Source organism: Nomascus leucogenys, chromosome 10 (genome assembly GCF_006542625.1).
Source record: "Nomascus leucogenys isolate Asia chromosome 10, Asia_NLE_v1, whole genome shotgun sequence".
Taxonomy (NCBI): domain Eukaryota; kingdom Metazoa; phylum Chordata; class Mammalia; order Primates; family Hylobatidae; genus Nomascus; species Nomascus leucogenys.
Window position 1 is genome coordinate 28,290,340 of NC_044390.1, and position 27,911 is coordinate 28,318,250.

Sequence of the window (27,911 nt, forward strand, 5' to 3'; positions counted from 1 at the left end):
CTTGAGCTCAGAAGAATGTACCAATATTTGTTCATTAATTTCAAAAAATATTCTATACTAACACAAAATGTTAATAGTGAATGAAATTGGGTGCTGAATATATGGGAATTCTTGGTACTATCTCAATTTTTCTGTAAATTGAAAACTTCTAAACAATAAAGTCTATTTTGTAAAAAGTCTATCTCTACCAACATTCATATTTTAAACGAGAAACTGTAGGATGAAAGAAGTGAAACATTTAATACAGATCAGTGGTGTTGACGAAATTTTCTAGACTGTCTCCCAGAATGCTAGTCCCTATTGCAAAGAACTACGTTTTTATATAAAGCTTTTTCCCTCCTAATTATTTGCAATGTGCCGAAAAGCAAACACCAAAAAATATTTCCGGATTTGCCATACATACACACACACAAACACAAAGTTAGCAAAACTTCTGGTTTGGCTTCCAGTCTCGTCTCCAGGGCTAACTGGCGTGCCATCTGCTCGCGGCAGAGCGGTAACCATGGTTCATGTGTCACACCAGCGTGCGGTGTTAAGAAGTTTGCCCCGGCAAGTCTGGACAACTCCGCTTCCGCACAGGTTGCTGAGGGCGGGCGGGGATGGCGGCAGCAGCATCCAGAGGGTGTAGATCGTTCTTCCAAACCCCATCTGCTTTCCTCTCCTCTGGCTGTGCCCGGGGTCCCCGGGCGCGGCAAGGACGTGCGCGGGTCTTCTATGCATAACAAAAGAGCCCTCCTCCTCCTCCTCCTTCTCCCGCCGCCCCGCGCCGCCCCCACCTTGGCTTCCCGCGGCCGCCCGGGCCCGCGTCCCCAGCAGGAATTGGCTCCCGGGCCCGAGGTTTCCAGGTACCCGGAAGGGGGAGGGGGCCGAGGCGGCAACAATTGGGCGGGTGAGGGCAAAACGCGCGGCTCGGAGCGCCAAGACTCCGAGGGGCGGTGAGCCCGGGCCGTGCCGCCGCACGATTGGCCGGGGCCGCCCCGCCGGCCGCCGCTGATTGGTGGATTCTCAAATTCGGTCTCAAGGCGCCAGAGGAGGTGTTTTAGCGGGGACTACGATCCAGGCTGGAGTCGCGCTCGGCCGGTCTGAGCGCTGGCGCTACACGGACGCCACGGGGTCCCCGCCAGCCCAGGGCACTCGGCGCGGGGATCTGCGCGCCTCGCTCTCCCTTCCCGATGCCGCCGACCGGCTGCTGATCGCCGCACCACCTTCCCTCATCCGCTTGGGTCCGTGGAGGTCCCTGCAGAGGCAGGAAGCCTCCTTCGGAAAGCAGGGGTAAGCGTGCGGCCCCAGCGCCGGTGGGGAGGCGGGAATTGGGATACGGGCACCCTCCCGCCCCGGCTGCCAGCCTGCCACTCCTCACGTCCCCCGGCTGGCGAGGGCTCGAGGTGTTTCTGCCGGGAAACCCGCTGCGCAGAGGGTGTGCCGGGTGCAGCTCTCCCTCCGGCCCGGCAGTAGAGGGAATTTGCCCTTCCCCACAACTTGGGGCTTTCATTGGAGGAGTTTATTTGGGGGATCTGCTTGGAGGCCTGGGAAGGGGCTGCTCAGCGCTGAGTGGGTTTGGTCTAGCGATCGGGTTTCCTTCCCCCGATTCAAAACCCCTCAAAGCCGAATTCCTCTCAGTTCTTTGCGCCAAAATTAACTGACCTGGAAGACCCTGTACTTTCTGACAGATTTGCCCAACACCCTTCCGACTTGGTAACTTTATTTTGCCATCTAGCTTTTCATAAGGAGTTACTATTTTTGTAGATTTTTTTTCTTCCCAGATTTTCAGTATTACTAAGCACACTTTAGGTGTTTGAGTTTGTTCGTGTGAGTTTTAGAAAGCTGAGGGTGGCTACAACTCCTGGAAATGCCCAGGGTGTGCTTAGGGAAGGGGGAATTTCGTATTGACAAACAAGTAACACATATGTAGATATTTTTGTTTGAGGAAAAAATACCTAATTGCAAAATCATTTTCTAGTGTAATTGTGCATTACAGATGGAGGTAAATTGTTTAACACTAAAAGACCTGATCAGCCCCAGGCAGCCCAGACTAGATTTTGCAGTTGAAGATGGGGAAAATGCACAAAAGGTAAGCAAACATAAACACCTTAGTTTCTAACATATTAAGGATGGTGATGATGAATTCAATTAAGTGTTCCAACATGCCATTTGTATTTGTATTTAAGCGTAGTAATTAATATTGATAACCATTATAGAAACATTCTTTTTTAAAAATAGAGCCATCCAAACCATTATTGTTGCAATTCTACTCCCAGATATAGTGGGAAAAATAGGCAAGGTTACATGTAATGTTGTAACCAATTTATATAAGTCAAAAATATGCTGGCTACAGCAATCAAAGTTTATAATACAGTTGTCAAGGGTGGTGTAGCTAATGCTCTGTAGGAATGCTAAGCCTCAGTTCCCAGGAAAAGACCTTTGCAGGCATAAATGCTGGATTATTAAAGTGCTGTGAAATGTCTTCATACCAATGAACTAGCTCCCAGAGACTGTTCCATTCACCCAAGAGTAGACCTGTGCCTACTATATAGGGAGATAAAGTGGCTGAACTCATCAGTATATTCTGAATATTTTACCGTACTGTTGCTAGTTTTGCACTGAGCCATTACCTTATATTTTGCACCCCTGGTGATTTGTAAGACCAAGGTGTTGTTTTCAAGAAACATTACAAAGTAAACTGGCCATAACAATGTCTAAACTATCTGAGCATTTTTAGGCAGAGGCAAATAGAAATAACAAACCAAGTTTTAGAAACTTTGAATATAAATCTGTGAGTAGCAACTTGGGCATTGAACTTCTCTGAGCTCCTGGTCTTATTTTTAGGCTTAGCATCAACAGTGAAAATCCTAGGTTGCAAAGCAACCCAGGCTCGTATGAGCCTTTGAAGAATACTTGAAAATTGCTAATTTAGGATAGATGCGAAATTGTATGCTCCCCCATCTAGGGATTTTTTTTTTTTTGTCCAGCATTTTTATTTATTTTTATTAGGTAAAGAAATACTGTAGTCCCCTTTATCCACAGGGAATGTGTTCCAAGACCTGCAGTGAGTACCTGAAACTGTGGATAATAGTGAACCGGATTGCCATTAGTTGGAACACATTTCTGTTTATTCTGTTTATGTTTTCCACCCCCAAATTTAGTGCCTTTTCCATCTTAGCTAAGCACTTATGTACCATGGCTATAACTTTTGCAGTTCGGGGTATGACAGCAAAACTAGCATAAATTTCTCATTCATTCTTTATAATTTCACAAATAGGAGACTAATTCTTACAGTAGATCTTAGCAACCTCAACGTACGATTTTTTTCTTTCCTTAAGTCAAGAACGTTCACCTTTTCACTTAAAAGAAGCACTTTATGGCTTCCCTTTGGCATATCCAAATTGCCAGCATCACTACTGTTGTGCTTTGGAGCCATTATAAAGTCAAATAAGAGTTACTCAAACATGAGCACTGCAATACCGTGACAGCCAGCCTGATAACACAGTGGCTGCTCGAGCAGGTAGTATCTACAGTGCAAATACGCTGGACAAAGGGGTGAGTCACATCCGAAGCAGGACGGAGCAGGATGACGTGAGATTTCATTACACAGAACTGCACACAATCTAAAACTCATGAATTGTTTATTTCTGGAATTTTCCATGTGATATTTTTGGACTGCATTTGACCACTGGAAGTGAAACCACAGATAAAGCGAAGATTACTTAAAGTGGCCTTTTTTTTTTTTAATTATCTAAGTCATGAGGGTGGAAATGCCCAGACTTAAAGTATATATTCAGAGTTTTGGTTTTGAGAGTTTTGGAGCAAAACTTTGTTTTCCTTTCCAATTTGGATGGTTCAGCCTTGAAAAAATATATATCCATACATTTATATAACGTCTAAGTCAGTGCTTTACTTCTCTTCCTCTGGGTCAATGACTTTTATCAAGTACCTTCAACAAGGACCCTTCTCTAGCATCAGCAAGTGCTACTGTGTCCAGTTGAGCTTTCACATTCTAATGTGTGTAGGGAAAAAAACTCAAGTGGCTTAAAGAGATTGGGAAAGCAGTGAAAATGTTTGAAATAGCATTTATGAGCAGGGATTATGTCAACTCAAATAGAAGGCAAGAGATGAGAACAGGGTGCTTCCATGGAGTTACTAGGAGGGGCTTCTGTCTGTCTTTTTCATGCTGCTATGAAGTAAAGGAAGGATGCTTTCTAGGGATAATGAAAACATGCGGTTTAAGAGCCAAGGGGTCCTGGGTTTGATTTCCTACTTTGCCATTTATTAGCTATGTGACCTAAAACAAATATACTTAGAAAGTCTTTCAACAAATATTTTTGTTCCAGATGCTGGGGATATGGTGATTTAATGAGTTTCCTAATCTCCCTAAATCCATTTTTTTCTTCCATAAATTGGAATCAATATATATAATACTCCCCACATTGAGTTTTTGTAAAGCACCCGTAGGCACATAGTCTTCACACTGTTTTGAATCAGACTGATAGCCTAAAGATGAGCATGATGTCCACCCTGCCCTCAGTTACCAGGGAGACTTTCAGGGGCCCAGATGTAAAACTATACTGTGATTTGGTAAGTGCTATACTAGGAGTAGGAACAAATTACCTGGGCAGAAAGAAGAGGAGGAAATAAATTCATGGGAAGTTCAGAGAGAGTTAAAAAGCTTCACAGAGGAAGGAACATTTGGGCTAACCCTTAGTGGATGAGGAAGCTCAACCTACAAGAAAGCAAGAGTGAATGAGATGGACATTTTAGGCAGAAGTAACAGCATGAGGTGTGAGCATTCAAAAAAATGTTCAAGAAATCAAGAGTGGCTCTAAGCTAGTGGTGCTGAGTTGTTCCTTCTTGGAATCTCTCTGGGGAATACCTGGAGTGGTGTCTTGCTGGATCTGCGGTCATTTAGAGGATTTCTTTCTTGGCCATTTGCCCATTGGTCAAGGTCTATATATACTGTATTATGCATGCATCTTCTTACCAGTCATGGAGAAACTTTTCTTTAAAACATGTTTCCAACTTCATTACCCAAAGTTACTATGCCTCTTACCTGTTTACAATGCACTTGAGACAACAAAAGTGGAAAATAGTCTGGGCCAAAGAGGCTAGGAGAGCTTTGTGAAGGAGCTAGCACTTGAGCTATGGCTGGAAGGAAGGAATACTGAGTCTCAGGCAAGTAGAGAGGAGGGGAGTTAGTGAAGAAGTAGAAATGAGCATGGCATATTTGGAGACAACGCCCAAACTTAATGGGCATGGGTGTTCTTTGAAGGTCATTCATCTCTCTTGGGAGTGGGTGAGAAAGGTAAGTTCAGTTTGGAATATATTTGTACCTGTGTGATTTATAGGTAAATAAATATGTGCAAAAAGCAGCAGGTGGTCTGATTTTGGAATTCATGAAAGGTCGTAATCAGGTCCGAACAGGAATTGTCAGCATACAGGTTGATTTTAAAGCTCTATACGTGAGAGTGGCAAATAATGAGAGAGCGGCAGAGGGTTGTCTGTGGACTCTTGCGGTTTGGTTTGTAAGAGTGAAAATAGAAGGAGGCTGAGAAGGCACAATCAGAAGTATGAGAAGAACCAGGAGAGAAAGAAACAGTGGTATCTCACAAGTTAAGGGCTGAGAGTTCTGTAGAACAAAGAATAGTCAACAGTCTTAACTGCTGCAGTGAGGTCAAGTAAGATATTTTGCCATTGACTTGATCTGGCAACTGAGAGGTGATCTGGCAACTGATAGGCTATCAGTCTGATTCAAAACAGTGTGAAGACTATGTGCCTATGGGTGCTTTACAAAAATTCAATGTGGGGAGTATTATATATTGATTCCAATTTATGGAAGAAAAAAATGGATTTAGGGAGATTAGGAAACTCATTAAATCACCATATCCCCAGCATCTGGAACAAAAATATTTGTTGAAAATAAAAGTGCAGTGGATCAGAACAGACTGGTAGTTTGAGGGACCCCTAGGAGGTAGGCAGAGGAAACCCTCAGTGTGGATTTCTTCTAGAAAGTGTGCTCTGGAAAGGAGAGTTGTTGGTCCATAGCTAGAAGGAGACACTTTCTAACATGTAGTCGTTGCAATGAGACTTAAATAGTAGACAGAATTTCAACAGGCAAAACCAGTGGCATTAAAGAGGAAGTGGTGGTGTGAGCACCAGCTTAGCTGTGATAAAGTGCAGGGCAGGTTTGAGTAGCAGAGGGACTGTTTGGGCAGAATGTGGGATGTGCATGAGAGGGAACTGAAAAAGAAGTTGGCTAAATATGGCCCAGAGCTAATATATACACTTGACTGTGTATATTGTTTGAGATAACATGATGAAAGCTGTATCAGATACAGAAGCAGGACTAGAACCAAGACAACGAAGACCTTTCTATGGCAGCATAAACTAGTTTACCTATAGTCAGTGTGCTGGTGTTATTAGTAATAATAATGAACATCTGTATAACACTTCACAGATGACAGAGTGCTTTTACCTTCTGAGCTCATCATCACAGCAACTCTATGGTAGGTAAGCCAAGGTATATTACCTCTATTTACATATGAGAACTAGAGGGCCATTTCACAGGACACTCTCATGGAGGGAGTGATTTCCAGGGTGTTGCAGGTTAGATTTCCTGAAGCAGATCTTACCCAGAGGTTAAGTGTGCAGGAGGTTTATTAGGAAGTACTCTTGGGATCAATGCCTAGGGAAGGGACAGGAAGGCATGGAATTGGACAGAAGGATAAGTGGAGCTGCAATACAGTCACAGTGGAAGTTACCCTCTGGGGAGTTCTAGGGCAGCCATCAGAGGAGTCCAGAGTTGGGGCAAGGAGGCCTGGCTTTTTTTTTTTTTTTTTTTTTTTTTTGGAGACAGAATCTCCCTCTGTCACCCAGGCTGGAGTGCAATGGCGTGATCTCGGCTCACTGCAAGCTCTGCCTTCTGGGTTCACGCTATTCTCCTGCCTCAGCCCCCAGAGTCGCTGGAGCTGGGACTACAGGCGCCCGCCACCACGCCCGGCTAATTTTTGTTTTTGTAATTTTAGTAGACATGGGGTTTCACCGTGTTAGCCAGGATGGTCTCGATCTCCTGACCTCGTGATCTGCCCACCTTGGCCTCTCAGAGTCCTGGCTTTTATATGTCTGTGCTACTTCTACCAGCCAGTGAGTACAGGAGAGGCTTCCCAGGAAGTGGTGTGACCTTGGACAAGTCAGCCGTCTTCAGCCAAAGCAGTCCAGTTATGGGATGACTGTTGGCATTACTTCCAGCAGCTGGGGAATGAGTCATGTCTGAAGAGATCAGGGTGCATCCCAGCATCCACTCCACAGCTAGGCAGCCTTGCTAGAAAACCTTGGAGATAGATACTTTCATCTAAATTCCTCATTTTATACATAGGGAAATCTGGGCCCAGACAGAACGAACAGTTGTCCGGGATAAAAAAGATACAAACAGCTGGGACACAAATGAGGTTTCCATTGCAGTGCCCTTTCCACAGCCGTATATGCTGTCAGCATAGCAGGACAGACAGATGGAGCAAGGTGTGACTAGATTGCAATTGACTTTCTGTCCACCTGAGACCTTAGAAAACAATTGGCTTGGCATATTTTTTCTCTTGATGTAGAGGTGTAATTCAATCATAACCTACCACATGACCTAGATCCCCTCCTACTTTGAGTATTCAGTAAACTACAGTGAAAATATATCAAAGTATATGAAGAAATAATCCATTCTCAATTGCTCCCTCGCTAGAGAAAAAGCAACTCTGTTGGAAGCAATGGAGAAGGCGTGTAAATCTCTGTCCACCCAGCATGCCTGGACCACACCCTCCACCATGAGGATACCTTTTGGAATAACTCATCAAAGCACAGTGTTCTTTGAGTACCTGCAGTGGGCAAGGCATTGTGCCAAAAATTGTGATGAACAAGATATGTGGAACTTGCTTCTTGACCTTTTCAAGGGCACAGTCTTGTTATTGAGACAAGACACACATCCTGGAAGTTCAATAGCAATATGATGTGCTGTAGTATATTTAGCTCGAAATGCCAGAGTGAATGGTAATAAAGAATAGAAAAGAGGGAAAAGATAATAGCTAAGTTTTATCGAGCGCTCACTATATGCCAGGAACTAATCTCATAACCCTTGAGATTGGTATTTTTATGAACTTCATTTTCGGTTGAGAGAAAGAAAGTATAGTGAGGTACAGGAACTTGCCACACTCACCCCTGCTGTTAAGTAGCAGGGGTAGGTTAGCTGGCCCTACATCCTGCATATATAACTATTTCCCCATGCTGCCTCTCCCTAGGTGCTAGTGGGGATCAGTGGCCTGCTGGGTACCTTTGGTTGGAGCTGTGAAAAGGATAACTTCCTCCCAGTTTGTACCCAGGACACAAGCTCATTTTTATTTTATTTTTTTTTTTGAGATGGAGTCTCGCTGTCGCCCAGGCTGGAGTGCAGTGGCACGATCTCGGCTCACTGCAAGCTCCGCCTCCCAGGTCCACGCCATTCTCCTGCCTGAGCCTCCCGAGTAGCTGGGACTACAGGCGCCCGCCACCATGCTTGGCTAATTTTTTTTTCTATTTTTAGTAGAGGCAGGGTTTCACCATGTTAGCCAGGATGGTCTCGATCTCCTGACCTCGTGATCCGCCCGCCTCGGCCTCCCAAAGTGCTGGGATTACAGGCGTGAGCCACCGCGCCCGGCCAAGCTCATTTTTAGATGCAGAATTTCAGAAAGTTCTGCCTTCAGCTATTTCTTGCATACCAATGATTTTACACTGAATGAGGTCATAGGTGACCTCAGGCAAGTTATTTGACTTCTCTGTGCCTCAGTTTCTTCATCTGTACAACGGAAAAATATTAGTGCCTATGTCACAGGATTGGATGAGGAGTCAATACGTGCAAAATGCATGAAACAGAGCCTGGCACATAGTAAACAGTAATTTCCCTTCAGAATTCACCTGTAGATGCCTTTATCAGACTAGCACGCTAACAAGGACTTGTTAAAAGAGGTGGGTAGATGCAGCATTCCGGGTCGGGTACTTACTGTAGTATGAGAAATCGCCACTTCCACTGACTCCTCTCCTTCCTCTTATACTAGGACCGAATGTTGCCATGGCTAGCATGCAGCTTCTGCTGATACAAGGAGCAAGAGTTGCCTTGCCTACACAAACTCCAGTTTCTCCCAATATTTTACCTCTTCACATGTTGCTCATTTATAGGAAAACACTTACTGTAAACCCCTGCTCAACCAAAATCGAAGCATTCAGTAGCTATATGGAGTGTACAGGGAAGAAGTGACAGAGAACTCATCTACCTTTATAATTATATGAGACACTATTGACCGGAAAGGAATACTACAGAAAGAGGAGAATCTTTCTGTTTTTGAATATTGAATTATCGAATTCTCATATTGAATTTTTGAAACTTTTTTAGGGGAAAGATATATTTTAATTACTTGTTAGTTCCAAAGGTGGATTCTATATACTTAGTCCTTTTTTACAATGCGCCCATCATTAATCTTTTCTTAGAATTAGTTAAGACAGTCTACCTCAACAGGTGGTCTGGAGGCAGATGCTATTCCACAAACTATCACCAGGGTGCAAAAAATTAAGAACGGAACTTGGGAGTCAAGCACCTAAAAACCTCAGTAGTCTAGATGTGGTGGCTCATGCCTGTAATCCTAGCACTTTGAGAGGCCAAGATGAGATGATTACTTGAAGCCAGGAGTTTGAGATGAGCCTTGGTAACATAGTGAGACCCCGATGTCTAAAAAAATTTTAAAAGGCCAGGCGTGATGTCTCATGCCTGTAATTCTAGGACTTTGGGAGGCTGAGGCAGGAGAATCACTTGAAGCCAGAAGTTCAAGACCAGCCTGGGCAACATGGCAAGACCCCATCTCCACACAAAATTTTAAAAATTAGCTGGGTGCAGGGGTGTGCACTGGAAATGGTGTGCACACCACTGTAGTATGCACACCACTGGAAATCCTAGCACTTTGGGAGGCTGAGGTGGGAAGATCACTGGAGCCCAGGAGTTTGAGGCTGCAGTTAGCTGTGATCATGCCATTGCCCTCCAGCCTGGGTGACAGAGTGAGACCCTATCTCCAAAAAATAAAATATAAGTATTTGGGTGTAGTGGTGCATGTCTGTGGTCCCAGCTACTTGGGAGGCTAAGGCGAGAGGATTGCACATGCCCAGGAGTTTGAGGCTATAGTGAATTATGATCACACCACTGTACTCAGGCTGGGCAACAGAGTGAGACCCTATCTTTAAAAAAAAAAAAAAAAGGAAGAAAAATAAACCTCAGTAGCAATTCAGTATTGCCACCATATGATTATGATTATGATTAGCTTATGATTAGTGGTCTCTTCTTGTTGAAGAGGCTGTGGGTCAGTCTGAGTGACAAACTCAAATGGCAAATCACATCTGGTGGGAGTTGTGTTGCATATTAGTCCTATGAAGTAAGGTCACATATCAGTTTGCAGTTTAGAAATCTAAAAAAACGTGTCCTTTACCGTGGGTAGTTTGAGATGCACTGCTCTAGGAGAATGACATTAGAGAGCTCTCTAGGTTGGCTTAAAATGTAGGATTTTGTTGGATGCTCTTCCATTAACTGGTCCTGCTACTAAGTGCTGTATTAGCACTGGTACACATTGAACTACAGAAGCATTGTTGCTCTTCACTAGTCGATGCAAACTTGTAAGTAGTGTTTTAAAAAACATGACACTTAGAAACAATATGGACTCAACCCACATTGGCCCTCATAGTCCTCGTCTGTTGTAAACATGCAACAGTAACAGATACGTTGTGATTTCTCTTACAGAGATACCATGAAAGATAGGTGTAAAAGGAGTAGCAGAGTATACTCTACTTCTCATTGGAGCCACTCTTCTTTTCCCATGACTACTTTTCGTTAGTCCTATCCTGATACTTTTCAGCCCTAAACATAAGGTCCTATTTGTATTTTCAAGTCTTAGTGAATATTGGGAACAAAGTGTACTCTTAGCTGTTACCTGCCCTTTCTCATTCTTGCTAAAAGTCTCTTTTTTAAAATAGGAAAATATATTTGTTGATCGATCAAGGATGGCCCCGAAGACTCCAATAAAAAATGAACCAATTGATTTATCAAAGCAAAAAAAATTTACTCCAGAAAGAAATCCCATTACTCCAGTTAAGCTTGTTGACAGACAGCAAGCGGAACCGTGGACACCCACAGCTAACCTGAAGATGCTCATTAGTGCTGCCAGCCCAGATATAAGGGACCGGGAGAAGAAAAAGGGACTATTCCGACCCATTGAAAACAAGGACGATGCATTTACAGATTCTCTACAGGTAAACAGACTGTGCTCCTCAGGGATTTTTTAGAACTTAAACAATTTTACTTGATTATTAAAAAGTCATAGAACTGTCAACTTGTCAGCTCCTATTGAGCCAAAAGCAGTGGCAAACTGAGTATCTTTTGATTTATAGTAGAATTCTCATTCTATCTTATTTTTCATAATGAATGCTTTCTTTTCTGTATGATACTCCCTGGACCAGGGCTCATTTAAAAAAGATAAATTATTTTAAAGTAATGATATTTAATCATTTTTATTTAATGAAGGAATTTGGATTTTTTAAATGCTGCTGTGAATTTTAATTTTGCCCAGATTTTAGGGATAATATTAATGTAAATATTTTTTATTTAGGAAATTCCATTATTCTTATATATGTTCAGTTTGTTAGTTTGGGGCTTTAGTGAAGTTAAGCCATCTTTAAATTACCTGTTCTGTGGGGAACCAGTGCTGTTGAATAAGCAGCTGTCTAGACTTTGTTAAAAAAAAAAAAAAAGTTAATTATTTTCACTTCCCATCAAGCTTTTTCTCAGACTTGATAAGAAAAGTTTTGCAGATTTCAGTATTCTTAGCCATTTTTCTCTTTTTGGCGGATTTTTCAAGCTATAAAAATTGCCAAAATGAAGAAATTGGGAAGAGAGAAAAAAGATGTCTCGAATTACAACTTGAAATTCATAGAACAAAATGAATTTAATCTGTTATATATCTTGCGGTGGTAGATTAGTGGTAGTAGTAAGAGATTCTTTCATGTAACTAAATACAAATCACACAGTAGTTCCTATGTGCTTGAAGCCAGAGGAATTTCACAATTCATTTTTTTAAGTCTGGCCTGTTCTTTGGCTTCCTTTCCGTTTTATATTTGATGTGGAACACACAAGGAGCTGGTCTAAGGCCTTAGGTTCAAATCACTAGCTGGTTGAGTGGGAATATCACTCAGGATCTCTGCATCTCAATTTACTCGCCTGTAAAATGAGGGTTGTGGTACCTGTCCTGGTTTTATTGGGGTTCTAAAAACTAAATAAGATTAAATGTGCCTTTTATTGTCAAAGGCATATAAGTATTAGATTTTTTCTAATTTTTTTGACAAAAATATAGCAAAGTGAAAATCAGCCAATGGGAATCGTTAGTGACCTCTTTCACAAGGTAACATTGTTGATCTCTTACTTTGGTAGAACTAGTTGTTTAACACGCCCCTAAAACAATTAAAATTTTGGTTTTCTACCCAAGCTTTATAGAGAGATTTTAGCTGATCATTCACTAGAAATGTTCACCACCTGTAGGAAGTAAATGCCTAAAATTTCGGCAGATTTAAAACAGACTTTCTTTTAAAATTTAGGGCTTTAATATCTTTCAGCAGAGTTTCGCAATTTTTGGTATACAGGTGTTATACATCTTTTGTCAGATTTATCTCTAGGTTTCCAAATTTTTTGATGCTATTGCAAATTGTATTTTTTTTTTTAGTTTCAATTTCCAGTAGTTTGTTTCTAGTATATACAAATGCAATTGATTTTTTTGTGTGTGTATTGATCTTGTATCCAGAAAACTTACTATACTGATGCTTTTAATGTCTGATTTATTAGATCAAAGTCAAGTGTTTTGTAGTTTTTTTTTTTTCTTTCTAACTTTTAAGTTCAGTGGGTACATGTGCAGGTTTGTTACATGGGTAAATTGCATTTTGCGAGTGTTTGGTGTACAGATAATTTGGTCACCCAGGTAATCAGCATAATACCCAATAGGTAGTTTTTCAATCCTCACCCTCCTGTCACCCCTCTACCCTCAAGTAGGCCCTGGTGTCTATTGTTCCCTTCTTACTGTCTTGGGGTACTCAATGTTAAAACAGACTTTTAATACCTTTTTTAAACTAGTCTTTATTACCTTTTGATAGACTATTTGATCATCTAAAATACACTTATCCTTCACAGTACCTTTAACACCATGAATCTACCTCTCAGCCCAAAAATGGGTGCAATGTAATTAATTTACATTTCTCTCGCCAACAGAATAACCACTCTTCTGAATTTGTATTTATAGTCTTAGGGGACTTGCTTTTGTCAATCAACATATATCCTTTAGGTTCATTTGTGTTTTCGCATGTAGCTGTAGTTCTTTCATCGCTGTATAACATTCCATCGCATGCTTACACCACAGTTTATTCATTCTCCTGTTTATAGCCATTTGGGTTGTTTGCAGTTTAGGGCTAATACAGACTATGCTATGATATTCATTCTTGTTTATGTCTCCTGGTGTACAAATACAAGTTTCCCTTGGGCAGTGGTTCTCAAACGGTCATCTGGGGACCTCAGTGTCCACAGACAGTCTTTCAGAGAGTCAGGAGGTCAAAACTGTTTTCATAATTATACAAAGACCTTTGCCATTTGAACTCTCATTCTCTCCCAAGTGTACACTGAAGTCTTCCAGGAAGTACACAATGTGGATATTGCAACAGACTGACTACCAAAGGCAAGCACAAGAATCAGTTCTCTTCTATTAATCCAGAAACTAAAGAGATTTGAAAAATAATGTATAAAATACCCCTTTCTCACAAAACATTTTAACTGCCTCAATTTTGATTTCTAACATGGTAACTATCAATAGATAACCCACATAAACAAAAAGCCCTGTGGAGTCCTCAGTAATTTTTAAGAACATAAAGGAGTCCTTGGAGCAAAAGGTTTGAGAACTACTGTTTTGGATACATACGTACTAGTAGAGGTGCTAGGTCATTAGATATGCAGATGTTCACAAGATAATGCCAAATTGCTTTCCAAAGCACTATTTGCCTCCCCCCAGAAATATATAAACTTGTAGTCATCCATATCCTCTCTGACACTTGAAATTGTCAAATTTAGTAATTTCTGCTAATCTCATGTCTATACAGTGTGTATCTTTTTGTGATATTCATTTGCTTTTCTTTGATCACTCATGAGATTAAGCTTCTTTCCACATGTGTACTGGCCACCATGTTTTTTGCTCCTCTGTGAAATGCCTGTTTGTGTTCTTTGCCAATTTTAATTGTTTTTTTTTTGTCATATTGATTTGTAGGAGTTGATTATATAATGATACTAAACCTTTATTATATGTGTTATGTATCTATTCTTTCAGTTCGCTAATTGTCTTTTCCCTTTATGTTATTTCTTGATGAACAAAAGTTCTTAAGTTTAATATAGTTCATTTTTTCCTTTTAAGGGTAATGTTTTTTGTGTCTGAAGAAGCTCTTCCCTATTCCAAGGTTAGAAAAATATTCTCCTTCATTTTCTATTTAAAATTTGCTTTACATGAAATCCTTGATCCATTTGGAATTGCTTTTTGTGTATGGTGTGAGTCAAGATACAACTTTGTTTTTCTATACATATCATCAGTTGGCCCTGCACCATTTTTTCAGGAGGTCTTTCTCTTCCCCCCAGCTGGCAGTGCAACTGCTTTCATATTAAAGTTCCATTTACATGTGTGTCTGTTTCTGAACTCCTCCTGTTCCATTGTCCATCCCTGCCCTAATACCCTATTGTAATAAGCACTGATATCAGGTAAAACGGGACCCTCAACTTATTTTTCTTCAGAGTGTGTGGGCTACCCTGGGCTGTTTGTTCTTCCATGTGTATTTTAGATTGGATTTTATTGAGATTGCATTTAATCTAGAGATTAAGAATTAACCTCTTTAAGATACTGAGTTTTCTTATCTATGAAGACAATATATTTCACTAAATTTTAAGTATTCTTTAAAATCTAAGTTTTAGGATTTTATGCAAATAGATTTTTGCTAGATTTATTTCTAAAATCCTTATCATTTTTGTTGCTTTCGTAAATGATGTCTTTTCAATTTATTTGCTGTTACTCTTGTATAGGAATGCAGCAGATTTTAAAAAACATATTATCTTGTATTCAACTACCTTGCCAAATTCTAAAACTATTTTTAATGATTTGTTTGAAATTCTTTTGAGTTTTTTTGTGTGAATAGTGACATCTTCTGCAGAAGGAAAGTAGCTGATTCCTTTCCAGTCCCTGTGCCTCAGTTTCTTTTTCTTGTCCTCATGCATTGACTAGGGTCTTCAATATGAGATAGAAGAGAAAGTGATAATGGGCATCCATATTGTTTCCTGACTTTAAGGGAACACGTCCAAGGTTTTACAAATAGATGTTTGCTGTTTTGTTTTCATGAATACCCTTCATTGAAGAAGTTCTCTGTTATTCCTAGTTTTTTTTAAATTTTTTTATTATACTTTAAGTTCTAGGGTACATGTGCACAACGTGCAGGTTTGTTACATATGTATACATGTGCCATGTTGGTGTGCTGCACCCATTAACTCGTCATTTACATTAGGTATATCTCCTAATGCTATCCCTCCCCCCTCCCCCCACCCCACTACAGGCCCCGATATGTTATTCCTAGTTTTTTAAAGGTGTTTTTGAAAATCATGAATGACTGTTAAATTTATCAAATGCTTTTTCTGAATCTGTAGAAATAATTATATCACTTTTCTTTTGAATCTGTTTGTCGAAAAGCCTTTTACTTTCTTGGTGCTTGAATGGAGCCCCTTTCAAATGTGGGTTGAGGAGACAGGATGCTAGTTTAATGTGTTTACAAATAAAAGGATAAGGAAGAATATGATTGGACTGCGTTCATTCACTTTCATCAACCTTTGGTCGATTGTAAAATATAAAACAGTTTGGTGACAGAATGCAGGCCAGTGCGTCTGAAACTTCCATGTCATTAGAAATCACCTAGAATCTTATGAAAAGGCAGATTCTGATACAGCTGATGCCTGAGCTTCTACATCTCACAAGCCCTTAGTGATGCTGATTCCACAGGCCTAGTGAGCGCACTAGTAGCTAGACTGTAGCAACCTGTAAATGACTCTCATTTTTCATTTGTCAAACTTTTGACTAATAGACTCAGCCTCAAATTATAAAGGAGAAAACAAATCAGTCCAGAGAAGACAATAGATAAAACATTCAGGGAATTAGATTAGGAAATGTATTTTAACTAGAATCTAGGATGGTATGGATTGAGATGTCCCCCCAGTTTGCCAACACTGGCCATTGCCATTTCTCCATTAGGATGTTAACTGTGACATCTTCCCCCTCCCTTCTATCTGCCCTCTGTAGCTTGATGTTGTTGGGGACAGTGCTGTGGACGAATTTGAAAAGCAAAGGCCAAGCAGAAAACAGAAAAGTTTAGGACTGCTGTGCCAGAAGTTTCTAGCTCGCTATCCAAGTTATCCCTTGTCAACTGAGAAAACTACCATCTCCCTAGATGAAGTTGCTGTCAGTCTTGGTATGTATCATCAGAATACCTGGAGGCCTGTCTCCAGTTACAGTGGGAAACTGGTTTCCTTGGGCAGGCCGAAGGCTTGAGGTAGAGTGGGCCCCTCAATTGGGTGAAGACAGAGGAACAGGCAGAGCTTCCTTTGTCATCGTCAAATTTGTTTTCATTATACATGGAATTTCAGGGAGCCTTTTAGACCTGAGGACCAAATGAGAATGCAGTCTTTTTTAACCTTAAAAAATAGTTTTATAATGAGTAATATTTTTATAATAGAGTTACATTACAAATTAGTATCTCATATTTTAAATTCTTCTTACTTCAGACAGATGCAAAACTATTTAGAAATAGCCTGCTTTTTATTTTTAATAATGCTTCCAGGAGTTCAGAACTGGTGTTATTTCAACTTTGTAAAGCAAGATTTGAGAGCAAGAGCATTATGTTTAAAGCCCTATACAGTGATTGGCACACCAAGTGGGTCAAATTAGAAAAAGGTCATTTGGACATAACTCAAACAACTAAACCTTATAACAAAGAAGAATCCGTGTGTTCACGTGCATGAGTGTATGATGTGAGATGGGTGGGTGTGTGTGCTGGAAGTATGTATACACCTGCTTCAGAATAGAGACCCCTAGTGGACATTGCAGTTAGTTCCAGAGTGAACATATTGTTGACACTCGTTAAATAAGCAGAAATCACAATGACATGAAGGTGTCAGGGTGTCCCCTTAAAAATAGGAAGGTGTTACATACACACAAAAAAGAAAAAGTTCTGAAGAAATCAGCTAAATAAATAAATGATAGATTATAATTTTTAGTTTGTTTCTTAGTTCTATTTCTTCCATATCCTAGAGAAATGTGCCCAAGTAGAGGAAGGTCAACTTGAATTATTCAAGCTGAAAGCTAAACAGATTTTGGTGGTTGGAAACTGAGAAGAAGAGACAGTGGGTTATGATAAGAAGACCATGGGCTGGGCTCTGGGTCACATAGGGCTGGATTTGAAGCCCAGCTCTCTAATTTACAGGCCGTAAGAGCTTTAAAAAGTGAATTAACCTTTTTTTGGTCTATTACTTAGAGACTGCAGCACCTACCTTGCAGAGACATAGCAAAGTTAGGGATAATGTCAGTAACATGCCAACGTCAATGGCTGGCATGGAGAGCTCTTATTATGTGGAACAGTTTCTAGTCAGCCCTCACTAGAATGTTGATACCCAAGCTGTCCCGTCCATCTCTATAGGAAGAGGAAGTAGAATGCTATGGTTTGGGGGCCGATTTGGAGCCCAGAAGTATAATATAGTATTCTAGGATTGGGGGCAATTAATCAAGAAAGGGAAAGTGACCCAACTGAACATCAAAAAATTGGGTCCCCTTGCTGGCCCTGGGTGTATCAGTTGCATTCACATGGCATTTCTAATGGGAGGGTGTATGGAATGTTACACTCCCTCAACAAGATGTGTTAATATATGAAAACAGACTAGAATAAAAAAGCAGGCAGTTTTAGGCAAGGGACTGCTGACTGCTCCTGCCAGCATCTTCCAGTAGGCATGGTGAAAATCCAGTTGAGGGCTTTTGGGTCCAGGGTCCTAGAAAGTAGTCTTACAGTAATGAAGGTAAAATGAAAGATCGTCTGATATCCTTTTCATTGGGGTTCATGAAGCCTACTTCTTCCATGTACCCAACTTCCATTGAGGAGTCTTGCACTGGTGTCACTGCAGAAGACAAAGGATTAGATGTTGGAGGGCTGTGCTACATCCCAGGGAGAACAGAAAAGTGGACTCCTACTTTCGTGTGGCAGCAGATCGTTGTGCACATTCCCATGTTATGGCTGCCTGGAGCAGAACTCCAGAGATTTTTCCACAGCTTCCCAATACCTCCTGATCACCCAGACCTGCCAAACAAGCATGCCGTCTTTTCATGTGACATCATAAAATGGCGTCCCTTGCTGGAAGCTATCTCACTGATGACTATCTTTTGGGTTTGAGTCTGAAGTCTGTGCTACATCCCAGGTTACAGACTGCAGGACTGTATTTAACTAAGGATGTGCAGAGCATTCAAATTGCATTGTTTTCCAGATTCCAGTGCCATGTAGATTTGACAGTGGATATCATGGGTAACAGTTTACAGAATTGGAAGTGACTTAATAGCACAGCCTAGGAAACTATTTTTCTGGGCTGAGAATTCTTAGTAAGTCCCGTCAGCAACTAAGGGAAGCATAGCAAAAATTAGTAAATCCTTGACCATATAACTAATGCCATGATTGGGATTAATAGAATGACCTCAATACAAAAGAAAAAGAAGACTGAATGCAGGGAAAACCATTCTGACAGAGCAAGCCCCCAGAGTAACCTACGGGTCTTGAGACCTGTGAAATGGGTCTTTTAGTGCACCAGCCAGTGGATGGGTAAACTCAGTTCAGATGAAAGAGGTAAGGGATTGTGCAGACAGGCAGCTGTCATGTTGGTTTTCACCAAAAGCACCTACTAAACACTCACTGTGCATCCTGAGAATCATACTGAGAATCTCCAGGTGGTCAGAAACTTATTTTGTTTTCCCTTCTTGGGATGTCTAGCCGCTAGATGGAGACTTAACAGCTTGCTGTCAGATATCAACTAACAAAACAGCCGGGCATATGGCTGGCCCTGGGGTGTCAGTTGCGGTCACATGACATTTCTAATGGGAAGGTTTATAGAATGCTATGCTCTAAACAAGATGTGTTAATACATGAAAACAGACCGGAATAAAGAAGCAGGCAGTTCTGGACAAGGGGCTGCTGCCTGCTCCTGCCAGCACCTTCCGGCAGGCATCTGGCACCAAAGCCTGAGCTTGTGAGGGTAACAATCCTTTCAGGGTCATGAGCTGAAATGTTCTGATTTACTATGAAATGCCTCTTCATGCATGTGATAGAACTTCCTCTCAGCTCTGGAGTTCTCATTGTAATTTGGTATATTTCTCATGTTAAATTTTTGAAGGGCCAACAGCTATATTCAGAGTCTGCCCTGATTATATAACAGCTCCTGGCAAGTGAAATGAAAGAAGGCATCTTTGTAGCTGGACTGGTTTTCTGCAAGATGCCTAGAGGCTTTTGCTATGTGCCCAGGGGCCTATTGGATAACAGAATGAGTCACAGACGTGAGATCTTTAAAATCTGTTTCTACTATGACCCTTACACTAGCAGGGATTTTAGGTATAACCAATGTCATGCCAAAAGGAATGACAAAAGTATGTATTTAAAATTAACACCTACTGGGGACTCTACAGTTACAGTTACATTTCATCCTCATTATTATATAAGACAAATACAAAGGCACAAAAAGGTTAAGTAACTTCCCAAGATCACTGAGCTAGTAAGGGATATATCAGGGATGCAAATGTAGGCAGTCTGACCCAAGAGCCCCCCACTCTTAACCACTATAAGTATTTTTGCTAGGTTTAATGGACAGTTTATAATCCTAGCTGCCTTGGGAGTGTTGGGAAAGTGAGTAGTGAGCTGCCGAGCTTCGTGGTCAGCTTGTACTGGAGTCTCTGTGTTTCACTTTTGGGCTGTTTGCCGGGTTATGGTGAATGAGAACACAGAGAATTGTCAATAGCCATGATGAACAAAAGGAGACTCCCATGTTGTTCCAACCCCAGCTCTGGCTTCCTTCAGCAATATGAGAAGGGTATTCAAGCCCTTGACACCTGCATTTCCAGTTCAAAATAGAAAACATAATATTTGCATCCATTTTCCTTACTGGTCCATTGAGAGCGTTATCAAGGTAATTTTTTTATATCATTGGAACTTCATGAAAGGATAGATAGTATTGTCTAATAGGGAAGTGTCAGTTATTGGACACAGTTGATTTTGTAGTCTGCATAATTAGGAACACAAGTCACAGTCAACCATCCATTCATCAAGTGTCCATTAGGCACACTGTTACATGTATTGCTCAGGCCACCAATTTCAGCGTGCTGAAATGTTTGTGTGGTTTGCCTAATGGGTCTAAAGAGCAGTTGCTATACTGTTTGTCAGACAGGTGGAAATGTCACCATCTCTAGATAGATGTTTTATCTTAGATTTTTTTAAGGGTTGGATCTCAAGAAGGAAAAAGAAAAATAATTTCTATTGCTTGCATCCTTACAGGTTGAATTTCTTGAGCATCCACGCAGTGGGCATTATATTGGGGATCAGACAAAGTAGTTCACAGACATAGTCCAGGCCCTCAAGGAACTTCTCTTCAAAAATGTTTGTCTGCATGATATCCATCGGCCTCTGTTTTTCAAACAGGTGTGGAAAGGAGACGCATCTATGACATTGTAAATGTTCTGGAGTCGCTGCATCTGGTCAGCCGGGTGGCTAAGAATCAGTATGGCTGGCATGGACGGCACAGCCTGCCAAAAACCCTGAAGAACCTCCAGAGACTAGGAGAGGAGCAGAAATATGAAGAGCAAATGGCCTGCCTCCAACAGAAAGAGCTGGACCTGATAGATTATAAATTTGGAGAACGTAAAAAAGATGGCGATCCAGATTCCCAGGAACAACAGTTATTGGATTTCCCTGAACCCGACTGTCCCTCTTGTGAGTCCATTGTAACTTCATGAGTAATGGCAGAGAAAGAGCAAGTGATGGTCTCTTCTGCAGAGATTCACTGCTCAGATGGGAAGTGCCAGGTTGACAACCCTGGAGGGAGATGTCCTCTTATTCTCTTCACTGAAGAAAGAGAAGCAGATGGCTCCCCAACTGGACTGCCCACTTGACCTCATTCAAATAAACCTGGCTCATGGCAGTTCACTCGAGTTTGGCCTGTTGGGAGAATAGATCACTAGCATTACTCCCATTTTTAGATTGGCAGCCCCATGCTGGTTCTTTTTGTGCAACTATAAGATTTACTTTGAAAAAGTTATATTTTCAAAGAATTTTATCTAATTATATACTGGAGTAGACTTAGACTACTTAGAAAAGAACTCCACTCGCAGAAAATGTTGATAAGAAAGACAACCACTGCTTTCATTTGGTGCAGAATTTTTATTTACATCGGTATCGTTCTTCCTTCCCAATTCATATTTAGCCTCTTCTTGTTTTAGCCATTGATCTTCATCCCTGTTGCTAAGATGACAAAGTACAAGTATCACATCTCACTTGCAAATATAAGAAATGGAAAGAAAGGTGGGCCTGGTTTTCATTAGAGTTACTGCCTCATGCCTTTTAGTTCCACCCCATGAGCCAGTACTTATCTTAATAACCAGAGAAGACAGCCATCTGTTGGGGATGGTTTGCCTGCCATTCACAGGAGCACATATCTAATCTGTCTCCTGTTTATATATAGTTCATTTATTCACATATTTCTGAAAAGAAGTGGAAGAGGCAGGCATCTTCTATGTTTAGAGTATAGTCTAGATATTGTGGGCACAGAGAAATAAAAATGGAGTTTTTGCCTTTGAGAGGAGAGTTGAGGTTCTGAAAACAATTCTGTATTCCCACCCTATCTTTTTATCCTTCTACATTAATCTTTCCAAGAAGTTGCTTCAGGAAAACTACCGTATGGATTCTATTATAGGAAGTATAAGTATAAAGCATTGAGTAGTTTAAAATATGCATCTCAGAGTTTATGCCTACTGTAGAGTAATTTTATGAGCCACAAGAAAATCTGCCTCATTTCTTCCTGAGCTGACTTCCGTGATGTGTATCCAGTAAGCTTCTGCCAATGACAAGGGTGATCTTTCCATCTGCTGATAGGACTAGATCATTTTGGCAAGCTGCAAGTATAGTCTTTCTTGTAGAAAATCATATGCTTTGATGCTTTTGTTTCATTCCTGTGTAGCATCTGCAAACAGTAGAAAAGACAAGTCTCTGAGAATTATGAGCCAGAAGTTTGTCATGCTGTTCCTCGTCTCCAAAACCAAGATCGTCACTCTGGATGTGGCTGCCAAAATACTGATAGAAGAAAGCCAAGATGCCCCGGACCATAGTAAATTTAAAAGTAAGAATCTTCACCTACATCAACTTACTAGCACAAAAAGGGTGGGATTTCATGTGTTGATATTTTCTGCTTCCAAGATTAAAAAAATATATATTGTTTTTGACATACATACTCCTTTCCTGCATTCATCAAGGTTTTTGGTGCTGTAAGAGGTAAGTTAGTCACCTACTAGAATTCAGCTTAGAGTCCTGTCAGTGCTTTTTCCAAGGTGGTTTCAGTAGGGTGAAAAACAGAACACTATCCTGAGAACTCCGGTCAGGGAGGGTGTGAATTATTTTGCATTTCTCTTTAGTATTGCTGCATCCAAGACAGAATGTCTGAGTTTTCTTTCCCCTTTTTTCCCCACCCCCTGCATACTCTTCTGAAGGGTGGAGATGAAAATTGTCCACAGGTAAGAACCAGAAGAATGGCCAGGGTAAGGGTGGTGGGACATGGACAAGGAGAGAGTTTCCAAGCATCACACCCAGTGCATCCTCCTTTTCTGTCCAGCTTGGATACTGAGCCAAATGCCCTGGGCTGCTGGTCGCCTGTAAGCCCCAGGAAACCATGAGCTACAACACTCTAGCTACTTTTTGTTTCCAGCTGAAATTACAGTCACCTTGTGGGTGAAATGGCTAGATAAAATCAGGATTGGGAAGAAGAAAGCTGGGTGAATGCTTCCTATTTCTGGATGAGAATTCAAACTCCTTTGCTTGATCTTAACACTGAGGTCAAGTGGGTTTCCTACCCGTAAATCAATTTCTTGAATAGAAAATACTTTGTGGTCATTATCCTGCCTGTTTTATGTGCTACCACCCCTTCTGAGTATTTCCTATACTTTGTACATATTTAAGTGTTTCTCCCAAAGCCACTTAAGATTCAGGCGAGTTCCATCCAACCCCTTCTCACTGGGTGGCTAGAATGCTACAATTTCAGGTGAGGAGCTGCCTGTCTTTAGTACAGTTGTACTGTTGACCTTGAGCATCCTGTGTGCCCAGGAGTGCAGCCTGGCAGGAAGATCTGGGGAATCTTTGTCATTTTCACAGACCAGCTGCCTGGTGGAGCTGGCGCCACAGTCTCCTGCTGGGAGAAACTCAGGGCATGCTTTTGACGTGCCATGTCAGAATTACATTTACTAAGCCTTTAATTACAGCCCGTTCCCTCCCTTGGTGTTTTTGCAATCACAGTGCTCCCTGTGTGTCGCCAGGTGCCCCTTGTAAAAGGTGTGAAGTTGTGGAAATGGAAGGACACACTGACCTTCCCTTAGCCTTCAGATACTACAGGTACATAAATCCTGGGTGATTTCATGGCAGAGCCACTGGTCTCCTCATCCCAACCTGCTGCTTTCCACCCGAGGTTTATATAGCAGTGGAGAAAAGTTACCTGTCACATAAACTAAACTGTCATGGTGTCACAGGCAGCATGATCATATTCGGGTTTTATATCTTCAAGCAAAGGTACGACGCCTCTATGACATAGCCAATGTTCTGACCAGCTTGGCTCTGATCAAGAAAGTGCATGTAACAGAAGAGCGAGGCCGTAAACCAGCCTTCAAGTGGATCGGGCCTGTGGACTTCAGCTCAAGTGGTAAGGTGGCGTGGTTTTGCTAGCAGGCAGTTTTATTTAGAATTCTCAGTTCCTTTTCCAAGTCTCACAACTACTACACAGTGAGACTGATCTTTTCCCGTGTCACATACAAAATAGACTAGTGACTCCACTCTTAGAACAGTTAACATTAGCCTACAAATTGTGCGTGCTGGTTTGCCCACACACGGTAGGAAAGGAAATACTGAGTGTTTATAATGTGCAAGTTTCTGTAACTACTAATTTGCAGCTCTTTGGCTGTTTAAATTTTGTTCTGAAGCTTTTTCCTGAAAGTTTGGGACCGAGAATTAAAAATGACACCTCTTTTGAACTCCAGTTGTTGCTACATTAGCAGAATAAAACGTGGTTTCTCTTTGAAATTCTACATAATGTAAAAATTATGAGTAAAATTATGAGTAAAAATCACATCAATTACCATCACAAAACTAATATGTGGTTAAGATTGCATCTAAATATAGTATGGATGTAATGGACTTTTTTATTTAAAAGGTTATAAATATCATAATTTTACAAAACTGGAGTCAAAGAGGATATTATCTTCTACTTATTTCATGGGTAATATATGAGCAATCAGGGACTCGATCCAACTGCACCAGCTATTTTACATACAGCTGTACTGCCTGGGAAAAAGCCATTAAAGCCATTTTTAAATTACCCTTCCAATTTTGGTGTTAGTGGTATAAATGTGAGCCACTTAACCCAGGCTTGTAAATATATAGCTCTCCACCTCACTTATAGCACATTATTCACTTAGGATCTAGATGAAACCACTTAAAATCAAGTATAACAAATTCAACCCAGTGCGTACACACTGAGTGTGGACAACCCAGTGCGTACACACTGAGTGTGGACTGTGTGCCAATGACTATATTAAGGGCCCTGAGAGATTGAAGATGTGGGTGACACAGTCCGTACCTGCATGAAGCATACAACTTTGCCATTTTCTCCTTTCTGCCTCTGGTTTCTCCCGTTCTTTTCACCTGTGAAGCCCTCTTCTTTTTAACATGAAAATATTCTCAACCTTCAAGATCTGGCTCAAATGTCAACTCCTCTATGAAGTTTTCCTGATAGCCCAGAGCAGAGTGTCTCATCTGAACAACTGCAATTGAGTATTGTGCTGTTTGTGCTGGGTGAGGTAGATAAGGTGGTGTCGTCCCTGCCCTACACATTTGAGACCAGACGTTATCTTTATTCATCCTTGATTACCCCATAGTATCCAGAACAGTGCCTTACTCACTTTAGTTGGTTAATGAGCTTCTGTAATTAGGCATATAGTTAGCATACATTTGAAAGGAGAGCAATTATGTGCTAGACGGAGTGGTACTGGCTCTGTAGGCATTCAGAGAGGATACAGATTAAGTGCTGATGGGCTGTTAGGTTTTGGAGGGATGAAGAGAACATGGGATAGAAAATAATGAGATACAATGTGATCTGTGGGGACTGCATTTTTGGAAGGCCTCAAAAATTAAGGCAAGAAATTTGGATTAGATGTGATAGACAGAATTAACCAAGAGTCTTCGGACAATGATTAAAAGAGAAAGGACTCAAAGGTGGTCGTACCATTGAAGAAAATAAGATAGCTGGGCTGGGCACAGTGGCTCACACCTGTAATCCCAGCACTTTGGGAGGCCAAGGCAGGCAGATCACCTGAGGTCAGGAGTTCGAGACCAGCCTGACCAATATGACGAAACCCCGTCTCTACTAAAAATACAAAAATTAGCCAGGCATGGTGGCAGGCACCTGTAATCCCAGCTACTCAGGAGACTGAGACAGGAGAATCGCTTGAACCCGGGAGGCGGAGGTTGCAGTGAGCCAAGATCGCGCCATTGCACTCCAGCCTGGGCAACAAGAGCGAAACTCCATCTCAGAAAAAAAGAAAGTAAGATAGCTGGAAGATGAGCGGCTGTTGGGAAGTGGAGGAGTTCACGTATTTGCACGGAGGGACAGAACTGGGAGAACTCTGATTTGACATGAGAGAAAGACTTTGGAGGCAAGTCAGGAACATTAAATTGAATGTATTTTCTCTGCCCTCCAGAAACCTGATCTTTCTGTATTCCCTAGTTTCATTACTGATAACATCAAGTTTCCTTTGATTCCTTGAGCCACTCTCCTTCACCCCTTGGCTAGCAATTTCTCACAAATTTCATAAATGTCTTTCTCCTCTTCTTTCCTACCAGCATGGTACAGTGTATTACGAATAGTGTTTTCTTTTTAACAGCTTTATCGAGGTATCATTGATGTGCAATAAATGGCAGGAAGTTAAAGTTACAATTCGATAAGTTTCTCATATGTATGTACCTGTGAAATCATCAAGATAATGAACATATCCATTACCTTCAAAAGCCTCCTCCTGCCGCCTTTGTAATTCCTCCCTCCTGGTCCCCACTCCCATCCCCAGGCAACCACTGACCTGCTTTCTGTCATTCTGAGTTTGTTTGTATTTTCTACAATTTTTTGGTAAGTGAATCATGTATGGTTGATCTTCATTATTCACGGATTTCATATTTGCAAATCTGTCTACTTACTGAAATGTACTTGTAACTCCAAAGTCGGTACTCAGGGTGTTTCCACAGTCAGTTGTGGTCATGCACAGCTTGGTGAAGAATTTGGGTCTCCCAATGCACTTGTTCCTAGATGAATCAGGCGGTACTCTGCCTTCTTGTTCCAGCTCTCATACCATAAGCCAGCATTCTGTTTGCAGTCTTTTTAGTGCCACTTTTCACATTTTTGTGCTTTTTGGCTCCCAAATATTGCTGTCTAGTGTTTCTTAGCACAAGAAAGCTGCATTGTGCCTTATGGAGAATATACATGTGTTAGATAAGCTTTGATCAGACATGAGTTATAGTACTGTTGGCCAAGTTCAATGTTAATAAATCAACAACAAATCTTAAACAAGGTTTCTTTAAAAAGAAACACACCCAGCACTTTGGGAGGCCGAGGCGGGCGGATCACGAGGTCAGGAGATCGAGACCACCGTGAAACCCCGTCTCTACTAAAAATACAAAAAATTAGCCAGGCGTGGTGGCGGGCGCCTGTAGTCCCAGCTACTCGGAGAGGCTGAGGCAGGAGAATGGCGTGAACCCGGGAGGCGGAGCTTGCAGTGAGCTGAGATTGCACCACTGCACTCCAGCCTGGGTGACAGAGTGAGACTCCGTCTCAAAACAAAAAAAGAAACACACATAAACAAGGTCATATGTTGATCAGCTTATGAAAATATTGTAACCAGAGGCTCACAGGAACCTAACCCTTTATGTCCCCTAGAAGCAATGGGTCAGTATTTGCTAATTCAGCATTCGCAGTGACTTTATAGAACATAACTACTGTGAATAATGAGAACCAACTATAACCTGTACTCTTTTGGTCAGGCTCCTTTCACTCAGCATAATTATTTTGAGATTTATACATATTATAGCTTGTTTCAGTAATTTATTTTTATTACTGAACAGGCTATTATAAATAAAGCTCCTGTGATTATTTATGTACATGTCTTTGTATGGGCATATGTTTTCATTTCTCTTGGGTAAATACCTAGGAATGGAAAGTCTGCATCGTATGGTAGGTGGATGTTTGAAATTTTTGAGAAACTTCCAAACTGTTTTCCAAAGCAGTTATAACATTTTACATTCCTACCAACAGTATATGAGAGTTCTAGTTCAACCATATCTTGCCAAAACTTGATATGGTCAGTCTTTTTAATTTTAGCCATCCTAATAGGTGTGTAGTGGTATCTCATTTTGGTTTTAATTTGCATTTCTCTAGTGATTAATGATGTTAAACATCTGTTTTGCCATCTGTTTATCTTCCTTGGTGA

At 41.2% G+C, this 27,911-nt stretch overlaps 1 protein-coding gene across 1 annotated transcript in view; it reads left to right on the forward strand.

The window, feature by feature from the left end:
- The first annotated feature begins 1,049 nt into the window (after positions 1-1,049).
- Positions 1,050-27,911, forward strand: part of E2F7 (E2F transcription factor 7) — a 42,607-nt gene continuing 15,745 nt past the window's right edge. Inside the window, exons 1-7 of the mRNA XM_003259578.4 lie at positions 1,050-1,272; positions 1,979-2,071; positions 11,023-11,298; positions 16,404-16,572; positions 20,824-21,114; positions 22,358-22,516; positions 23,948-24,082. Coding sequence (XP_003259626.2) covers positions 1,979-2,071; positions 11,023-11,298; positions 16,404-16,572; positions 20,824-21,114; positions 22,358-22,516; positions 23,948-24,082 — 1,123 coding nt within the window. The 5' untranslated portion in view covers positions 1,050-1,272. The remainder of the gene's footprint in view (positions 1,273-1,978; positions 2,072-11,022; positions 11,299-16,403; positions 16,573-20,823; positions 21,115-22,357; positions 22,517-23,947; positions 24,083-27,911) is intronic.